Source organism: Falco cherrug, chromosome 1 (genome assembly GCF_023634085.1).
Source record: "Falco cherrug isolate bFalChe1 chromosome 1, bFalChe1.pri, whole genome shotgun sequence".
Taxonomy (NCBI): domain Eukaryota; kingdom Metazoa; phylum Chordata; class Aves; order Falconiformes; family Falconidae; genus Falco; species Falco cherrug.
The window spans coordinates 23059133-23077531 of record NC_073697.1 but is presented as its reverse complement, the minus strand read 5'-3'; the positions used below and the strand labels follow the sequence as shown (position 1 = coordinate 23077531).

At 41.3% G+C, this 18399-nt stretch overlaps 1 protein-coding gene and 1 long non-coding RNA gene across 15 annotated transcripts in view; both read right to left on the bottom strand.

Moving 5' to 3' along the window:
* The window catches only part of CAMK2D (calcium/calmodulin dependent protein kinase II delta), a 209087-nt gene that overhangs the window by 34238 nt on the left and 156450 nt on the right, over positions 1-18399 (bottom strand). For 11 of the 14 annotated variants that reach the window (XM_055711775.1, XM_055711769.1, XM_055711794.1 and 8 more), the window contains one exon: positions 17697-18117. The exons of 1 other annotated variant lie outside the window; for it this stretch is intronic. In XM_055711775.1, the coding sequence (XP_055567750.1) occupies positions 18111-18117 (7 nt within the window). In that variant the 3' untranslated portion in view covers positions 17697-18110. Of the gene's footprint in view, positions 1-15470; positions 18118-18399 lie in introns of those variants that run through there. 2 more of the 14 variants (XM_055711800.1, XM_055711823.1) reach the window with 2 other exon arrangements.
* On the bottom strand, positions 12785-14922 carry LOC129736168 (uncharacterized). The gene is made up of 3 exons (XR_008732437.1): positions 14732-14922; positions 14134-14205; positions 12785-13443 (listed from the first exon to the last, which is right to left on the bottom strand). It is a non-coding gene; the product is annotated as an uncharacterized LOC129736168 (long non-coding RNA).

Here is an 18399-nt window from a genome sequence, read left to right as displayed (position 1 = left end):
CTCAGGTTTTACTTCGGGCTTCAGTAACTTACTTTCACAAACATAGAAGCATGTGAGTCTTCGGCAGAGTTCTGTAAGGCAGGTTTTACCAACTCCACTTTGCCAGCATGATTTCTGGATTGCTTTCAAAAACTAAGGCCAAATTCTTCCCACAATAATAAAGAAAGAGGAGAGCAGACTTCACGTCACCAGTTTGACTTCATCCCATTATCCAGCAGCGCTCTAAACCAGCACTTCAAGAATATTTGCACAAAAAATTATTTGTTCAAAGAATTAAATATGGACAAGTACATCTCAATCACATCTCCACCAAAGAAAGATAAAGGCATTCTGAGACGGTTTTGCTGTTACTGATGAAGCTAAACCACCGTGGTTCCATCTCTCCATGGTGGCACCAAAATAACAGCAACTGACATCCCACAGCACAGTGCCTGTTGCCAGTAGAGAAGTGTGTTAAGTGAACGTCACATAATTAGTACACAATCTGCGATTCATTTTAATGCAGTTAGTAAATTATTTCAGCATTTATCAATCCATGAAAAATTTGTGAGAAAAGAAGTTGATCTAGTCCATTATTTTCCATAAAGAGCACGCCAAGGTTTGTCCAAGAGTCTGATGACATATGAAGAAAGACTTTCACGCTCTTGCTCCCCATGTAGGCTGACCAGGATGGAGAGGAGCATGTGTACCACATGTGAATAATCAACAGCAGACAGAGCATTTACATAACTGTTTTGAGCTGGTGAACACTTACTCCAACCAGTACCTCATAAGAATCACAGAACCTAACTATTTATTTTGTTTTGTTAAGGCATGGGCAATTCTGAAGATTCTGAAAAACTCAGGCATTACAGTCCTGGCACATACCCAGTAGAAATCACAATAATAATAATAATAATAGGAATTACATTTATAAACAGTATTTTCATAAAGTAGGAATAAGAACAGCAGCACATTTGTCATGAAAGGGCACCTAACTCTATAAGCCTTTGAAAATAAACCGCTCTCATACTGCAGCTTGTATATACTTGAAGGTTTTCAAAAAAATGAAACACATCATTTAAACAAAGCTTTGTGTACGCCAGTTGAATATCAAGTACAGATGTCGGCTAGCACAGGAGGAAGCTTGCCTGGCAAACACATGCTCCATTTTCTATGTTTAAAAGACACTTTTAAAATGAAAGCCTCTTACTTGCAGCACAAGAGTTAGAAAAAAACAAACCACCCTTGCTGGTCTAAAACTTTCAGATTGTTTTCTTTACTGTGTAAGATTTAAGATTCCTGCCCCATGAGGGCACACACAGCCTTTTATCTAAGTTTTTACAACAAAGAGCCTCTGCAGCAGGACCAAGCCACCTAGCAAGAACAGCAAAATAGCAACTCTTAACAACCACCCACAGATCTTCACCTACATCTGGCAGCCTCCTCGCCGCTCAGATAGCGCACACCACCTACAGAAAATACACTATTTTCCAGTCATAGGCTACAGCATCTCTGCCATGCACAGCAAGGCCCCTCCAGCCACTACTCACCAGTTGCAAACAGCTCACAGGAGAATCCACCCACTCCTCCATGTTGAAGGTCAAAACACATCTACTCCTATCATGAATTCCTGAATATTTCCTTTCTGATCACTGCAAATCTTCCCTCTAATAGCAGCACTAAGATGATCTCTAACTTTTCGGCAAAAAGCCCAGCTTCAATTGCACTCAGAGCCAGTTGTGAGGCTGTTACCCCAATGGGGAACAGCTGGCGTTTACGAGGCAGTTACTCCAACGGGGAACAGCTGGCACCTTGCTCACACCTGACTCCTCCAGGTGCAGGCCAGCACCAAAACCCAGGGCTGGTGGGACGGGGCTGGGAGACCCCCATCTTGTTGAAGATGTCCCTGCTCACTGCAGAGGGGTAGGCTAAATCACCTTTAAAGGTCCCTTCCAACCCAATCTGTTCTAGGAAAGCTTAGCATGAGGTGCAGTTACACTTGCTCTTTGAAGTGGTAAAGGAAAATAATAATAATGCAAAACCCCCCACCAACTGCACATACTTATATGAAGATACTGCAGCTAGTGAAGCCTGAAAACATAGCTGAGTACGCGCTGGGGACGGATGTATAGATTAGAAAGTGCCATAGCCTTTACTTCTTGAATGGCGCTATATTCTTTATGAGTAATTTCCAACTGGTGCTGCAGGACATATTTACTCCATATTTCTGTTTGGCTTTCAAAAGCCTTGGGTCATTCACTCCAAACTTTAGCAAGTTAACCCATCTCAGACCGAAGGTTTGTGTCCCTGCTGCTCCATGTGGACAGCCGTGAGTGCCATGCCACAAGAGATGTGCCAGCAGAAAAGCCAGTGAGGCTCAGCTAGGCACTGCGCCACTTCACAGGTGTGCTCTCTGTTATGGTTTCGGGCAAATCACCAGGCTGGTGCCTTGCTCCTGCCATGAGGTCACGCCAACCAAACAGAACCTGGAAAAACCAGGCATGAGAAACTGCTGGGTGAGGCAGATAAGCAAGGGAGGAGCTGACAAAAGTTACAGAGGGGGATGCGAGGGATGCCTGCCCTTCACAGGGGCTTAAGGGAATTAGGCCCTCACAGGTAACTGCAGGGGCGTTTGGGGGACCTCACAGAAAGCAGACGCTTGTAGGTAACTGTAGAGGAATGGAGGCATGGGTTGATCAGCATTGATAACATGCAGCTGTGGCCTGGCCTCAGAGGCAGTGGGTTGATGAGCATTGATAACATGCAGCTGTGGCCTGGCCTCAGAGGCAGTGGGTTGATGGACATGGACAATGTGCAGCTGTAGCTCCTTCCTGCTAAGTGGTTAAATAGCCCCGAGGAGTGTAGGAGGAGCAGCGTGGTCTGACTTCTGGAGGAAGAAGAAACAGCACAGACAGTAGAATCTGACCCATGGTAAAAGCCTTGTTGCAGCCTGCTAGTTTGATAGTGCTGCAACAATTGGTACCCTGTGTGAGGCTGACTGAGTTAGACTCCGACTACAACAGGTAACCATATCATAATGCCCTCTTATTAATATTATTATTAAATAAACCACCAATTATTATACCATAATAATAACATTATTATTATTCCCTCTAGATAATGGTATCAGCCGTACCAGGTGTGGGTATAGATTTAGTAAAGCTGGGATCATCCAGGAAAAAAGCAACCATGAGCAGGTTATTTATTTAGGAGGGGACTGAGGCAAAGTGAGGTACAGGGATGGCAGAAAGAAGGGTCAAGAAATGGAAAAAGGGGTAACGCAGTCATAAAAATGGGACTTGCGCTTGATCACAGCAGGCAGAGGAGACCAATGAACCAAGCACCGTGCTGCTGACCCTGTCAAGAGTCGAACCTGCTTCTGCAGCCAGGAGGACCAGAGGAGACAGGGAAGGCAGGCAGGATGCTTTCCCTGCCCAAAATAGCAACATGCAGATGGATCGCATTATCATGTGTTAGTGTCCATTCCTGGCCAGATGGCAAGTGCCCACCACTTCCCACTGTGCTCACCCTTCCAACAGTGCATCTCATTGGGCTTGTCAAATTCAGTGGTATTCAGTTTATTTTCCACAAAAGCACTGGCATTTAACACAGCTGCACACGCTACAACCTGTGCAACAGTCCTAGGTGGGGTTTTTTGAGTTTGGGTTGGGTTGGTTTGTTTCTTTCTTTGTGTTTGTTTATAGTAACTAAACCCAACCACACTGCAATAACAACTGTACCGAGGTTAAATGCCAAGTTGTGTTTTCAGGCACAGCAAGTTCCTATGTTTGCTTAAAAGAAAGTTTGGTTAGTTTAGCATGCCTGCAGACCACCTCCCCTCTATGTGAAGGGGAGCACTGTACCTTAGCCATGCATTGTGAAGCTGCCTCTCCGTTTACCCCATCACCCACAGCATGTTATCAAAACCTGTTCGATAATCAGAAATGGTTTTAGAAAACTGTCAAGTACCTGAGATGACAAAGCCCAGCTTCCTGCAGCTCGGCTTCTTCTCAGGTACTTGACAGTTTCCCAAAACCTTTTCTGATTATCAGGAAGGTTTGGAGTCCCTCCTTAGCTGCAGACCAACGGCTCTATTCAATAGTGCTTCTAATGGTAGGCATTGGCAGGCAGGCATGGTTTTCCTTCCTCCCATCTCACCAAAAGCCAGACAGTCTAGAAATATGAGTATAAACAAATGAGCCATTAGTGCCAGCTGGCTATTTCCAATTGAGTTATATTTTTTCCCTATTATATTGCATTGCTGCCTAGAGGTCTTTATTTCTGCTCTTAATTTCTCTGGCCTGCTTATTTTATTATCCAAGTGTCACAGCCAAATAGCATACAGCGGTAGGTTTTGTGTATTTACTCCAAGCACGCTGAATAAAAATTGACTTGAGAATATCAGAGCCATTTCTCTGAGATCTGTGCAACAGAGAGTCTGAAATGCACATTTTAGAGGGGTGGCAGTTATGGGCTTGCCTGACAATTCAAAGACACCATAAAAGCTGTTGCAGATTCTGGACATAAGTCACTTCACTTGAATATTGAACAGTGTCCAGGTTCTCTGGCTAGTCTCCCAGATAGATGGTATTTCAGTAGTGAAGAGAAAGTCCTGTGTGGGGACAACACTTAGAAATAAGTATGTTACAGAGACAGGATAATGACTGATCCCATGGGATGTGGAAATACTTACGTAGGAGGAGACTGGTAAACTGCATATGGGAATTCAGACCCCGTTTGATAGTTGACAGGGGCTCTAAATCCCTTACAAATTTTAAGCTCTTAGCCCAAGTCTGCAAGCATCTTCAGCATTGTTTTGCTATCATACTTGAATTAATATTCAACAGAAATTTTTGTTCAGTAGAAATCACTAAATATAGTCCCAAATTTGTACTGGGGACTGTGTCAGAGTCCAAATCTCTTACTGTACTAAGCCTTTACACCACTCATTCTCAGCACTTCTCTAACCTCCCCTTCTCCACTAGTTACAGCATGCATTTTACCGGTTTGCTATGATTTCTGAAACTGCCTCAACTTTTACATCCATCATTAAGCGAGATTTTCACCTGCAGGTTGCCATTTGCTGGTACACGATGTATACAGTGCATACCTTCAGGCATTAGCCTAGCAACACTGAAAAGAACTCCCCTCTGCAGAAGCTGCTGAAATCACAAACATGGTATACTCAGATGTTAATGATCAAAATTACCTTAGGCAGTTTTGGATGGGCTCCAAAATAAAACTGTTCCCTCTTTTTATCAGAGGTAACCAATTTCTGTCCCCAGTTACCGCCTAGTTGTTTAAGTTGACCAGAAGATATGAAGGTCACTGAAATGAGATACTGGAACATAGCTGTCTGTACGGATGTATGATCTCTTAAGTCTTTCACAGATTCTTGAATTAGGAATAGAAATGAACAACAACAATGAAATCTTGTACCAGTCAACTGATGTGTTTAGGATATGTGAGCAAGAAAAAGGGTCAGACTTCCAAAACAACTTAGAAAATGAGTCCTAGACTTTCACTAGGAATGCTTCTAGTTTCAATATACATTTCTGCAAATTATCTCCTTTTTCTAAATAAAAGCTGTGGGGGTTTTATTTACAATGCCTATACATTGATTGTGTTATTCTGGAGCTTTCCTCTGCTCATCAGTATCTATGATGCCTCAAATGGTTAAGTACAGTTCAAAGAAGGTATGTGCTGTAGAAGAGGTTGAGAAAGCCTACTCTGACTGTATTATCTCTATATGGTGACCTGCCACTAAATTCACACTTTATTATTTGACTGCAGAGGAGAAAGAAGGGGAAAATTACAGCCTAAAGAGGAAAGGGAAGATGCGAACACTGTATTTTTCTCCCTCACACTTCCGTTTTATCTCTCCATAACCACTGTTTCACTCCCTGAAGCCAAACTCTTATAAGAAGTTGCAGCTTAGCTGTAAAAAGTATTCCTATCCAGAAACTTCTCAAATGTTATCCGGAGTTATGAATCAAAAGCATCTCATTTCTCACTCCTCTGACCTAAGCTGACTCCTGAAGGGAGCCAGACTGGCTGGCAGCAGTGAAGCAAAATGAATGCCTCCCATAGACACAAATATGCATTTATGTAGGTTGTGCTCAGATTCTCCATCATTGTCCTTGTCATAGGTGTCTGCTGACAACAATAAAAAGTGGGTACTCTAATAAACTCTCATTGAATTTATGAGTGCCTCCTCCAAGGTTAATTTTATGTGGCAGGACAGCTGATCACACCAGTCTCTTGCCCCAGAGGATAACATAAAGTATGAATTCTTTTTACAAAAATCAGCAGTTCAAATAACTTGACTGCTGCCATCGAAGCTGTGCACTGAGCCCCTTCTACTTGGACAATTGAAACTTGAGACTTCAACCCTAATAAGCTCTGGACTGTAAATCCAAACTTGGTTTAGTTTATTTTCTATTTGTATCTTTTAATTTTCTTTGAGGAGCAACATGAATAAAGTAGGCCTTGATTTTTATCATCGCTTCCACAAAAACACATGCTCCCCAAAATTAAATGGAAGTTGTAAACTGATGAGATTTATTTCATGTTGTGTGTGTACATAGATTTTACATCTTGGAAGAAAGAAGAAAGCGTAGCAAATGGAAGGAACAGACTCCTAATAATAACGATATACCTAAACTATGTTATCCAGCGCTCTTTTCTGAAAGGTAATAAAAAACCAGCATCGAGCTCTCAAGCAGATGCTAACGCATGAAGGATAGAAGTTTTCACTGCCCCTAACTCTCCCTTTCAATCACACTTAGTTACAGACTGAGGACATCGGTTCCTTGGCTGGTCACCCCTATTGTATTAGCATCTGGACTGCATCAAGCGCTTGCAGCCAGTAGGAAGGAGCTGGCTTCTTTCTAACAACGGCCAAATGACAAAACCTCACAGCAATGACCTGGGTAGCAATACAGACTTTTTGTGCTCAGGGAACTGGAGCCAGACCCACAAAATCTCGTGGAGCTATCTTGGGTTGGTCATTAAACTCCTCTTATACCTTTGTAAGCCCTTATCTGCAAACAGAATCTTGCCTCTTCACAGATGAATGTTTTTTTCACGTTGGGGGAACTGATGACAAGGATGATCCTTCACTGTAGGAGCCCACTGAATATCTTCAAACTGAAGCATTTTTTTAAACTGAAAAGTATCAATGTATTCATTTCAGTGGGAACCAAGAAGGCTCCTTGAAATGGGGAGCTTGAAAACCTCAAATTATCAAAGAACTTTAAAAAACAGACATCACTTTGCAAAAATACGTAACAGACAACCTTCTGTTCTGCTTCAGACTCTGTGTGCGTGAGTGTGCACTGTAGCATTACATTTTAACCAAATCACTGTAAAACTGAAACCTTGTAATTACACCTTCTCCATCAATCATCACCATCTCAGATCTCCTCCATCTCTCAGAAAGATTCATGGAGCATCTAAATATCAGATCAGGTCTCTACCAGTGGCAGAAAAATTAAGTAACTTTGGGTTTGGGGTTTTCTGGGAGGGATTTTTTGTCTTTTTTTTTTTTCCTTTCTTTTTTCAAGATGTACAAAGAAAATATACTGCTAATGCTTTACAGATGTATTGGCTTTGAACTGCTGACAGATGCAGGAAGTTGATTTTAGCTAATATAATTAACTAGCATGACCTTCAAAACTTGCAGGGTATTAGCACATGCTCTGTTGAGAACAGCAGTACGATGCTGCCACCTTCAATTAAAAGTACTGCCCTCAGAATGGTGTGCTGTGGCTTTTCTTAGATTTGGGAACCATTGCATGGTTTCAATTGCCAGGATAGATGTGAACCTTGCTTTTCAGAGGGAACTTGGCTGGAACACTGCCTCTTCCCCACGAGCTTGGAATGCAGAAAGGTTCCTGTGACGAGGACTCAGAACGTGAGCAGAGGCCACAAACCATGATGTGCTACATGCCACGCAGTGAGCGAGTGTGGAGCTCTCTAAGCATTCCTTCTAATTCTGGCCATAAATCCGTCATGCACAGACTGTAATCACTGTCATTCAAGGACTGAAACTCACCCTTGTACCTAGAAACTCCTGTCATCCATCAGCTTTGTGGCCTTGGGGAAATTATATACTGTCAGTTTTTTAGCCATAAAACTAGGTAGGCGATGCTCGCCCACTGCCAGTGACATAGTAAAGATTAATTAGCTACTGTTTTTAAAAGCCTCCCAATCAAATACCCAAGCACAGCAACACTACACCCAGTAATACTGCCTATTGTTCCAGCTGCTAACTGTGCCCAGGAACAGGTCTCACGTAGAAGAGAGAGACAAAAGGTAAGTGGAAAAAAATAAGGAGAACGGAGGGAGTTGAGTTTTAGACATAGAAGTAAATGAGTCATTTTGAGGAGTGGCACACAGCACTGTTTTTAACATAATAAATGCCATGCGGTAATAACATCAGGGTTTCTTGCAGCAGGGGGAGGAGGATGATTTGGGAGGAGGAGGAAGGCAGGGCAGCGGAAGGAAGCTGCATTAGGCAGCGGAAGGAAGAGGCAAGCATCTGAGGGAGCAGCAGAGGTGCATTTTGACAGAGAGGCAAAATGATCTGCCAAAAGAGAAGCCTCAGACTCCTTTCTCCTCTTGCCACCAAAATTTTTAGATCTTCGTGCCAGCGATGACTCCTTAGAGATGAGTAGTGTGAGTTGCTAAGGCCTTTTAATGAAAACAGTATACTCCTCACCCCCCTGGCTCTTCCACTCTCTCAAATATCCCACTTACATCCTTTTGGCAGACAGCGTAAGACTTGTGGGATATAAAGTAGCTCCACCTTGTCATGTGTGAAAAGCCGGTCTTAACTGGGAAACAGTGCTTAGAGAAAGGTGGGAATGCGCTGTCTCAAACACCAAGTTCCCCTATTTATAGAGAAGAGAGTAAATATTCTCCCATCCTGCCTCTTAGTGCACCTCAGGGTCCTAATCTTGGGAAATCCATTACAAAGAAGAGATTAGAAAAGCATCAATTGAGGACTTTTAAGCTTTCTTATTTGCATTTGTTCACCTATTTAAATCATCAAACACATCCATTTCTTTAGGTAGAGTCTTGTAATGTTTCCTGCCCTCAGCTTTGTGTTAATTAATCCTCATTGCAATTTTCAGCCTTTTTGACAGCTTCAGTTGACAGGTGCCCAGGGAAGGGGATCCTTTCTGCTGTTGCCATTAGGGAAATTTTGACTTTTTTTTTTACAAGCTGCTGAAACACAAACTAGATCCTTCCCTGCTTATTTCTCAGAAAGGAAAAAAAAAAAAAAAAAAAAAAAAAAAGGCTGTCTCAAATATTCACTCAGTGGTTATGGCACTGACATTGCACAAGGGACACTCACGCTCAGATTTCTGGCTTGAATGAAAAAGAGCAAAATCTCCTACTTGTGCTTCCCTGTCAAAGTGCTCTACATCCAGGGTCTGAAACCAGTCTGCTGCTGCTGCACTTGTCTGTGTCCATCACAGAGTATGTATTTATACAAAGAGGTTTGGTCCCAACAGGAGACTGAAACAATGCCTCCAAAAACAGATCTTGGAATGATGTGCCAACACCTGCATGCTTCCAACCATGTGCATACAAAAATTCATGTTTGATGAAACACAATTTTCATACCAAACAAACAGTGTTGCTGAACTCACAGATCTATTTCAAACCACAGCGACAGCTCTGGGAGGCATTTCACTTCAGTTCTTGTTAGGAGCCAGCATGGGCCAGCCTGCCACGCTTGTGCTTCTTAAGAGCGTCATGACACTTCATCAGTTAAAACACTTCTACTGAAGGATGAAATAAAATGCCCTCTTTCTTCTCCCATTTTAATTACTACCCTAAGTAGTTAGGGCAGAATTAAAAAAAAAATAATAAATCTATTACTGCTCTTTAGACTTGCTGTACGTGTGTTGAAAAAAAATACTATTTTTTTTGTTTTCTTTTGACTACCAGCACACAGGAGAATTCTACCATTCTAATAAGCCACAAACATGCAGTTTTCCAAGTATCACTGATGATTTCAGATGCCTCAGACCATATTCAGAAACTTCTTCAACTGTGTTGTGAAAACGCTGTGACCTGGAGATCCAAAGAAAGTTTCTGCAGGTGACTAACCAGAGCAGACCTTAGCTGGGTCCCTCTTAAGATGCTGGAAACTGGTTAATACTCCCAGGTTCTTAAAATTGTATATATACAGAGGATATTTAAGTCTTTACCTAAAGGATAATTTTGCTCAACTTTCACAGACCCCTTTAATCCACAGGTTCATCAGGGTCTAGAGAGGGAGTCTGAAAACTATCAATACAAAGAATAGCAATGAAAGCACAGAAATGGAAACTGCCCCATCAGAGTCAGAAGTGCACATCCCAACACCATACTCAACGGGCAGCCCCAAGGCCAACCAGAGGATCAGAACTAAAGCCTGCAGACAGAAGGCCAGGCATACTACCAGTTCCTATCATTGTGTGTAAAGGTGCTCTGCTGTATTCAAATGCCTGTTTAGGATAACTTTTCAGTAAGATTAGATTTAAGGAGTGCTGTCTGTGGGGGTTTTGTAAGTTTTTGTGTTCAGGCAGCTGCTAGGAGACAGAAAAGAAAGCAAAGCTGTCACTTATTCACCTAGAATAAACATTGCCTGTCACTAACCTGCTTTCCAAACAATTTCTGAATTAATAAATCATTTTTGTAATTTACTAAAATGTATTTGTTTAAAATGTTTACTGTTGATCAAAGCCAAAAGAATATCCATACGTCACTGTAAAAGAAAGTTAAGCTCCTCAAGCCTATCTGTTTGTGTTGTATTGATTTGAACTACCAGGAAAAGAAACATGCACTTGTATAACTTCTGATAGTATCTTTATCTTCATTTGACAATATGCTGGTTTAATGATTTAAAATTTTGATAAAATAGTGGGATACAAGGCTTTTCCCACATACATACCGTTCTGGTTTTGTTTTGATTTGTTTTTTTCCTTTGTAAAGACTTGCTTGGACTTCAAGTAGCCACGTGAGAAACAGAATTAATCTATGAAGGTCAGAGTAGCTATATTTGCAGTTTTGGCATGGCCCAGCCTCTGCGCTTTACCCTCTAGTTAAAAGGTTTGTTCAGAAAAAAAACCCAGAAAATTGCAGCAAAGTGAAATAGCAGCCCACTAGCTGCATCCCAAGGAAAACCTGCTCTGCTCCAGCTGGGCTGTCAGGCAGCCCTTCTAACAGGAATTCCTACACAAGGCAAAATACATATAAAAGCTACATCCCTCAGCAATGCCTCTGGAACCTGAAGCAGGATCAGGAGCTACACCCAAACTTGTGATTCTAAAACTGCTGCATGGTTCTTATCCTTTCTACAGCAGTGCCTATATTTCATGATTTTTTAAGCGTCCAAAGCACTTAGGATTTCACTTCAGTGTATGCCCAGCAGCACTCACAGCTGAATAGCAGAGAAGCCATGCTCTCAGCTCATGCTAAATCTCTAGCTCAGGCCAGGGAGTAGATGTTCAGATGCCCATTTTGCCTGAGGAACTTAACCAAATAAGCACACCGAGAACTGACAGGCCTGCAGAGCAGGAGGATGCTGGAGACAGACGAGGGGGAAGGCATGTTCCAGAGACACGAAACACCAGGGAGAACCAAGCGCCAAATCTCACACTGTATCTATCAGCCCTTACTACATCGGGGTTTTGCGAAACTCATTTCAATCCCTTTCATTACAGGCACAATTCAGAATTTCTGTGACACTCATCAGTGATGTTCCTTGCCAGTAACATCCTCTGTCACTTTGCAAGTAACTGTAGCACAGATCATCAGCTGCTTCCTACACCAGTCTCTGGGGCTCTGAGGCTCCAACCACTTTTCTACACTCCATAAAACTCAGCGACTCCATGACCTAGCAGAACATGTTGGGATTTCTTTGAGAATCCTGTGGTACAGGGTGCCTGAAGTAGTGGCTGCCAGGTTCAGAAAGTCCCTATGGGAAGCACACCGATACATCAACCAGAAAAGAACACATGCTAAAAACGGGGCAGCAAGCACTACCACCAGTACTTGAGATCAACACCACCATGTCTACACAATATTGACATTTGATCTTTGCAGTTGCTTCGGTCTAGGATAATCTCCCCAAACAACTTGTGCAAGGGAGGCAACAGCTCAATAGACCATGAACATCTTCCTCATGAATATGTTTAAATATATACTTACTTCATTGAAACTGTAAGCACCCTTAATCCTGCCAGTAGTCCTGGAGCCAAACTCTTGCTTCTTGCTCTGGTACTTACCCTCTCTCCAGGGCACAGGACATGGCAACAGTTTTATATGGTGTTTAAGTTGGTATCTTGCTGTAACACGACAGAAGTGTGTGCTTGGGAGTACCCTCTTCTCCATCGTTACTAAGGGTTCGATTTGTTTAGGTACCCATGTTCCACGATAAACTCTTTTTATAAAATGAGCTGTCAGGCACACAAACATAGGCTCTTCACTCCACTACCAGGCTGGTTGCTGGCTAGTATTGTCCCTTGATTACGTGTGTTACTTAACAATCTGTGACTGTCACCGCCTTGGTCCTGGGCAGCTGTCTTCTCAGGGAGCCAACACTGAATGCCTGAGAAGGGTGGGAAAAGGAGTGGTGAAAGAGCAGCGCGGCCTCCTCCTTCCCAGCTCAGGGGTGTTTGGTTTGCCATGAACTATCTCCCAATGCTGTCTATTAATAAACTTCACCCCCCTCTCCTCCTGTACCAGCTTGCTAGGACACTGGGAAATACCTGGCAGTGAGCAGGGGGCTTGCTGATACATGCTCTCTTTCTCCTGCCCTGACATGAGATGGCATCTTTCCACTATGGGCCGAGTTCAGGGAATAGCCAAAGGACCTAGGCCCTTAGCTGTCAAGAGGTGCATCAGACTCCTGATAAAATTCTACACTGCGATTTAATGCAACTTTTTGGAGGTTATTCTGTGGCTATGCAGATTCAAACCATTGCTATTTTAAGGGAAACAACCTTGTCCCAACCACATGCCACATTCAACTATCTGACTTTGTTAACTAATTAGAAGTCATTATGATGAAAAAGATTATATGGGCCAAATTTCCAGTTACTGCATAAGGTGGTCCAGCCCCATAGCTGCGTTCTGGCAACATCTTTAAAAGAGTGACACTTCTGTAAATACAGAGACACTGCTCTCCTATCTCTTCACCTCGTAAACCAGCTTGCCTTTTTTGCATTGACTCTCCTCCCCTCACACTCTGTGATTGAATTTTCTCCTCTTCCCCAAACTTACTGTCTGCAGTGCCTTTTGCCTGGGCTCAGAGTCTGGACAAGAACATGCTGGAAACAAGCAGCCTTGTGCTGCTGCTGTTCTGCAGCAAATGAGCAAGCAGAATTGCTGCGTTCTCCTCATTTTACATGCATACTGTCTTGGAAGCAGATCCTGCAACTTGTTCTGCTCAGCCATGGGTATCTGTGCAAGAGAGGGAGTAGAAAAGAGGAAAGGCTTCTAGTCTGCTATACACAGGATCCCTTCTATGTGAGGCATAGATAGTCCGCAGGGTAAAGAATTTTCCCCTCTTAAAAATGTCAGCCCCCTCCATACTGCTATACAGGTGCGTCAGGGCTCTACTACAGCAGCTCTGCCTGCAGGAACCAGGTATTTAGCAGCTGGACCTTGCAGCACTGAACTTCTAACCCATTCACCCACAGCTGTCTGGTTTTTACCAATAATTTGTGAGGAAGGAAGAAGCTGAATCTCCTGGAGCAATTTAGACAATTCTCCGACTAGCACAGTTGATTTTTTGACTAATGATCTTAAGATGAGTTATGTAAAAAGTATGATTGTGCAAATTTAAGAAAGGGAAGCCCTGAGAAGAACAAAGTAATTCTGTCGTCTGTAAGCGCACAGTCCAAGGAGATAATACACTACAGAGGATTCATAGCACGCTGAAGAAACAGTAAAGTTAATCTTTCACCCAATGAACTCCAAATTTAATATACATCTCTAGGAAACAGATGTTTATTTTCTTAACTGTGTCCTGGGAGCCCATTTTTAGAAAATGGAATCAATCCGATTCCTCCAGGTATGTGTATAGCATATATTCAAGACCAAGCAAATGGACGTTTTCAGCCTCTGAAATATTCTGTGTTCCTTACTCACATTAAAAAAGCGAATGCATGAAAGCACTGGGCTCCTTTCTGGATAGAACAAATACCATCTTCCTGTGCACGCCTAAATAGAAAAACACCATTACAAAAAGCCACCAGGAGGCAGCATATGAAAACATTTGTGCTATAAAAGGACGTCCATAAAAATAAACACCAAAAAAAACCCAAAAACCTCCACACAAAAAGAACCCCAAAATTCACCCGTTTCCCAAATCTTCAACCTGATATTTAGCCACTGTATTGTCTCCACCCCCCTTCTCATTATGCGTTATACACTGCTCTCTCTTCTTCTCTACACACCTGAAATTAGTAGCAATTCCACTGCTGTCAAACAGCTTACTGCAGGCGCACATTTAAAATGGAAATCAAACTGATTTCTGGAATAACATTTAGTGGAAAAAATGAGTAAACAGTAGGTAGAAGTGATATGACAAAATATAAAACTCCCCAACAGACTCAACCACTTTTGCTTCCTCTGGGGTTTACCAAAACATTCCAAACCCCTGAGCTCTCTCCTAACTATTTTTCTTTTTGTTTACAAATACATAGCAAAATGCTACCCAAGAGGAAGCACTGAAATTTTCACAAACCCAGGAATATGCTCTTGCTCCTTGGACAGGCGGTACTCCTGGATCACTGCCACACCAATGCTGCTGCTACAGGTCTGGCTCGCAACTACGCTGCCCTGGCACAGAACCAGAGACATGATCCAGCTCTGCATTTCATGACCCGTGAAAGCTAGAAGTTGTCTCCTCTCCTCCGCCCCCTCGGTCCTTCTTTTCTGCTGGTATAAAAGACTGTTCTCAGTTGTGGCTCAGCATAGGATAAGAGGAGCCTAAAATCACTACAGATATATATTAAAGCGTTTAAACTGGTATATTATTGTAAATGCTAATTATTTATGGACTTTAATACATTTTACAGTCCGTAATGCTAAAGATATAGTAACTGTTCTTACAGCATCTTGTGTTACAGGCTGAGCATATGAAACACACTAAAGCAGCTAGAGAAATCTGCAAACTACCTAAACAATTTCTAAATATGGACCTATAAATATGTGCAAAATACATATAGCATATGCACATACCTATAGTATTTGCAAAATCTATCAACAGAGTACAGCATAAATGGTTTACAATCGGGTCCTCAGGAAAGGCAGTTAAGAACTAACCAAAAGACAAATCACGAAAGCAAACACTCGTATTTTCAAACTGCCAATCTGACTTGTAAGAAAATGCAGCTGTATCTCCAAGTTCTTAATTCAAACAGACAGTACACATTTTCCAATGCAAAACCCATAGTTAATTGGGAAATTAAAACACAAGCACATTGTCAGCAGAAATCACAAATTTATTAATCCTTAAATATATCAATCATTTACCATTATGGCAAGAAATATGTACACTGTGTCCCATGGTAAACTGCAGTGTTCCAAAATGACAGAAGTGTATAATTCAGTTGTGGTGGAGAGAACAAATCACAATTTCCTCACGTCTTGGTGTGGAAGACAAACTTGGTCTACAGTTAATACGTCAACACCACATGCTATGTTATAAGTATAAAAAAAACACCCTACACCTAATTTGTTAATTTTAAATACAGTTATGCCACTTATAGCCGCTTCACAAAAAAAAGGTAAAGAAATTAATGAGAAAAAAATGAGGCCATTACTTTTTTCACAGATCCCATTGGCAGGTTAATATGGCTCAACACATTTATTGTAGATGCTTATTTTAAATATATATTGTTTAAAATCATGTAGTAATTATCAGAGCTTAAATCCATCTACCATACATCCACTAGTAACAACATCAAAATGTTTAAGAACTGCTTTTGATTAGTAATCAACACAGAAAGGTGAAATGATACAAATCAGTAAGCTTTCCCATTTTAAAAACTTCAGGCTGACAAGTTGTAAATTTTTAATCGCTAAAAAGGACATTGATTTGAGATACCATGCACTATACAGCGCTACAGAAAACAGTTAGCCCTGTTGGTAACAGAACAGTTAACAAAAAACAAACAAAACCAAAAAAGAAATAACCGATCCCTGTATTTGTCTATTAAAAATGGGAGGGAAGAAACCTAAATGCTTGCAAGGATGGATTTTCACAGCGACATAAGGGAAGCAAAAACAGTCCCTGTTACAAAGTTTGTGTTCTGAACTGACACTGAGAGCACTACCTGTGCAGCGTACAAGTGTTTGCAGCCAGGGATCAAGGGCAAACCAAGTTGGTAATACTGCAAAAAACTTTGTCCTTGATACTGTATGCTGCATGAGGATTTTAAGAAACCAAGAGCAGATTGAGAGGGAGAAGAGAGGAGAAATGAATCAGTGGTAAAGTGTTAGAGAAAACTGGTGTATCCACAATACATTTCCAGAGAAGCAAAGCATTGTAAAGTAAGTAAACTCTTCATACTAAGCTTTTAAGGCTTAATATTTCTCGAGTATATTAACCACACAACTGGTCTATATCTTAATCAAAATTTTGTGTTTTTTAAAGCCTCCTTAAAAATCTACAGTACACCCTAAAAGTGATAAAAATCGATCTTTCTCTATTCTTCCATTTTAATCCTCAAAAACTGCCCCTCAATCATCACTTAGTTCCTCACAATTTTTAATTTTGCTTAATCATCCAATAGAAATTTTCAATGAGCATAGTAAGAAAGCAAAGGTAAAGACTCAAAAGAAAAACAGAAGCTGTCGGCTCACCAGAACATTGACAGTTAATTCTGAAGTGACCAAGCCAGCAAATGATGAGATTTTTCCAGTTTACATAGACTAATAAACTAAGAAGGCTTCAGCTGGTACGAAGCCAAGATATTATCACTCCCACGTTTATCAGTGATTTCGTCCATCTACATGCTGTAATAAAAATCTGTTTTACAGTAACAGAGCTGCCAGTGGAAACCCTAACCATTCCTACCAGAACCAAACCAAAATCCTGGGACTCGGAAAAGGAGGAGTCAAAAAACAGTTCTTAAAAAAAGAGGATAAAATGTACTTTTTCTTTTTTTTTTTTCTTTTTTTTTTTAATAAACAGGATACTTCTTAAAGTTGTCTGTCAAAACTTGGCATAAATGGAGAAAGTGACAAATGTATTCTGTACCTACTGCTGTCCATCAAATATTTTTTTTGTCTTTTATACCTTGTTATTCTCTATTTGCATGGAACATCACCTTCATTGAAATGTTAACAGTGTACAGATGGAATATACAGCAACATGGTGCATCACAAATGTGTTACATGAAGAACCTTCACAACTTCATGCACTCAGAAACATGCATGAAGAGAACGGGATGGCCAAGATGGTAATCAACCAGGTGCGTTGGGTACAGAAAATGCAAGAGTGGCACCGCTGATATTTTTAGCTAGGAGGAAGGAGAAAAAAAACAAAAACAAAAACAGATTGCCATTACTGAAGTAACATCACCACCAGATAACAACACATGCTCAAGTGTTAGCCAATACTATTACAAAAAAAATAAATCTTCTCAAGATCATTTAACACAATATTGTGAAGAAAACCAAGGGAAAAGAAAAACCCCAAACGCTCAGGCAAAGCATTCTTTTATTTTTCAAACCACTTTACAGACATTTTCCATCCTAACAACATGCCAGAGAGGTTGTTAAAATAAAAAAAAAGGAAACTGAGGCAGGAAGCCAAAGTGCCTTGACCGATTTCTTAAAGGAGGGAGGGCAGAATTCAGCCGTGAATCTCTTGAGTTTAACTTACTTCCTCAGCGTGTACATTGTAGACACTGCCACGGACTGAGATTCTCATACAAAAATTGAATCAAGTAACAAGAAAGAATCAGATGTCATTTACATGCAAGACATGCTAGAGCCATATGCAGAGAGATAACGAATGAAAAGGAATGCGTAAGCAAGTAGTTAACTTAGCTTATAATATTGTTTGTATTACCGTAGCATCTAGGGGCCGAAGTCATGATTGGAATCCCGCTGTGCTAGGCACTGTACAAACACAGAATAAACTCTTTACTTACGTCTTCCTGCAAGCTGGTATTTAACTTATGAAATTATAAAAAGGAGTAAAGTGTGAGAAGTGAGACAATATAAGCCTGGGAGCCTCAGGTCTGAATTTAGGTTTTGGGAGTCAGTTTTCAGTCCAATAGCCCTCTGACTGCCTGTGCCATGCAGGTTCACTCTCTGTGTGTATGCAGTTCTTAAGAACATAGAATACGAAGAAAAATTTCCTACCATCAGTCATATCACTCAGCGAGAAATAATGGACAA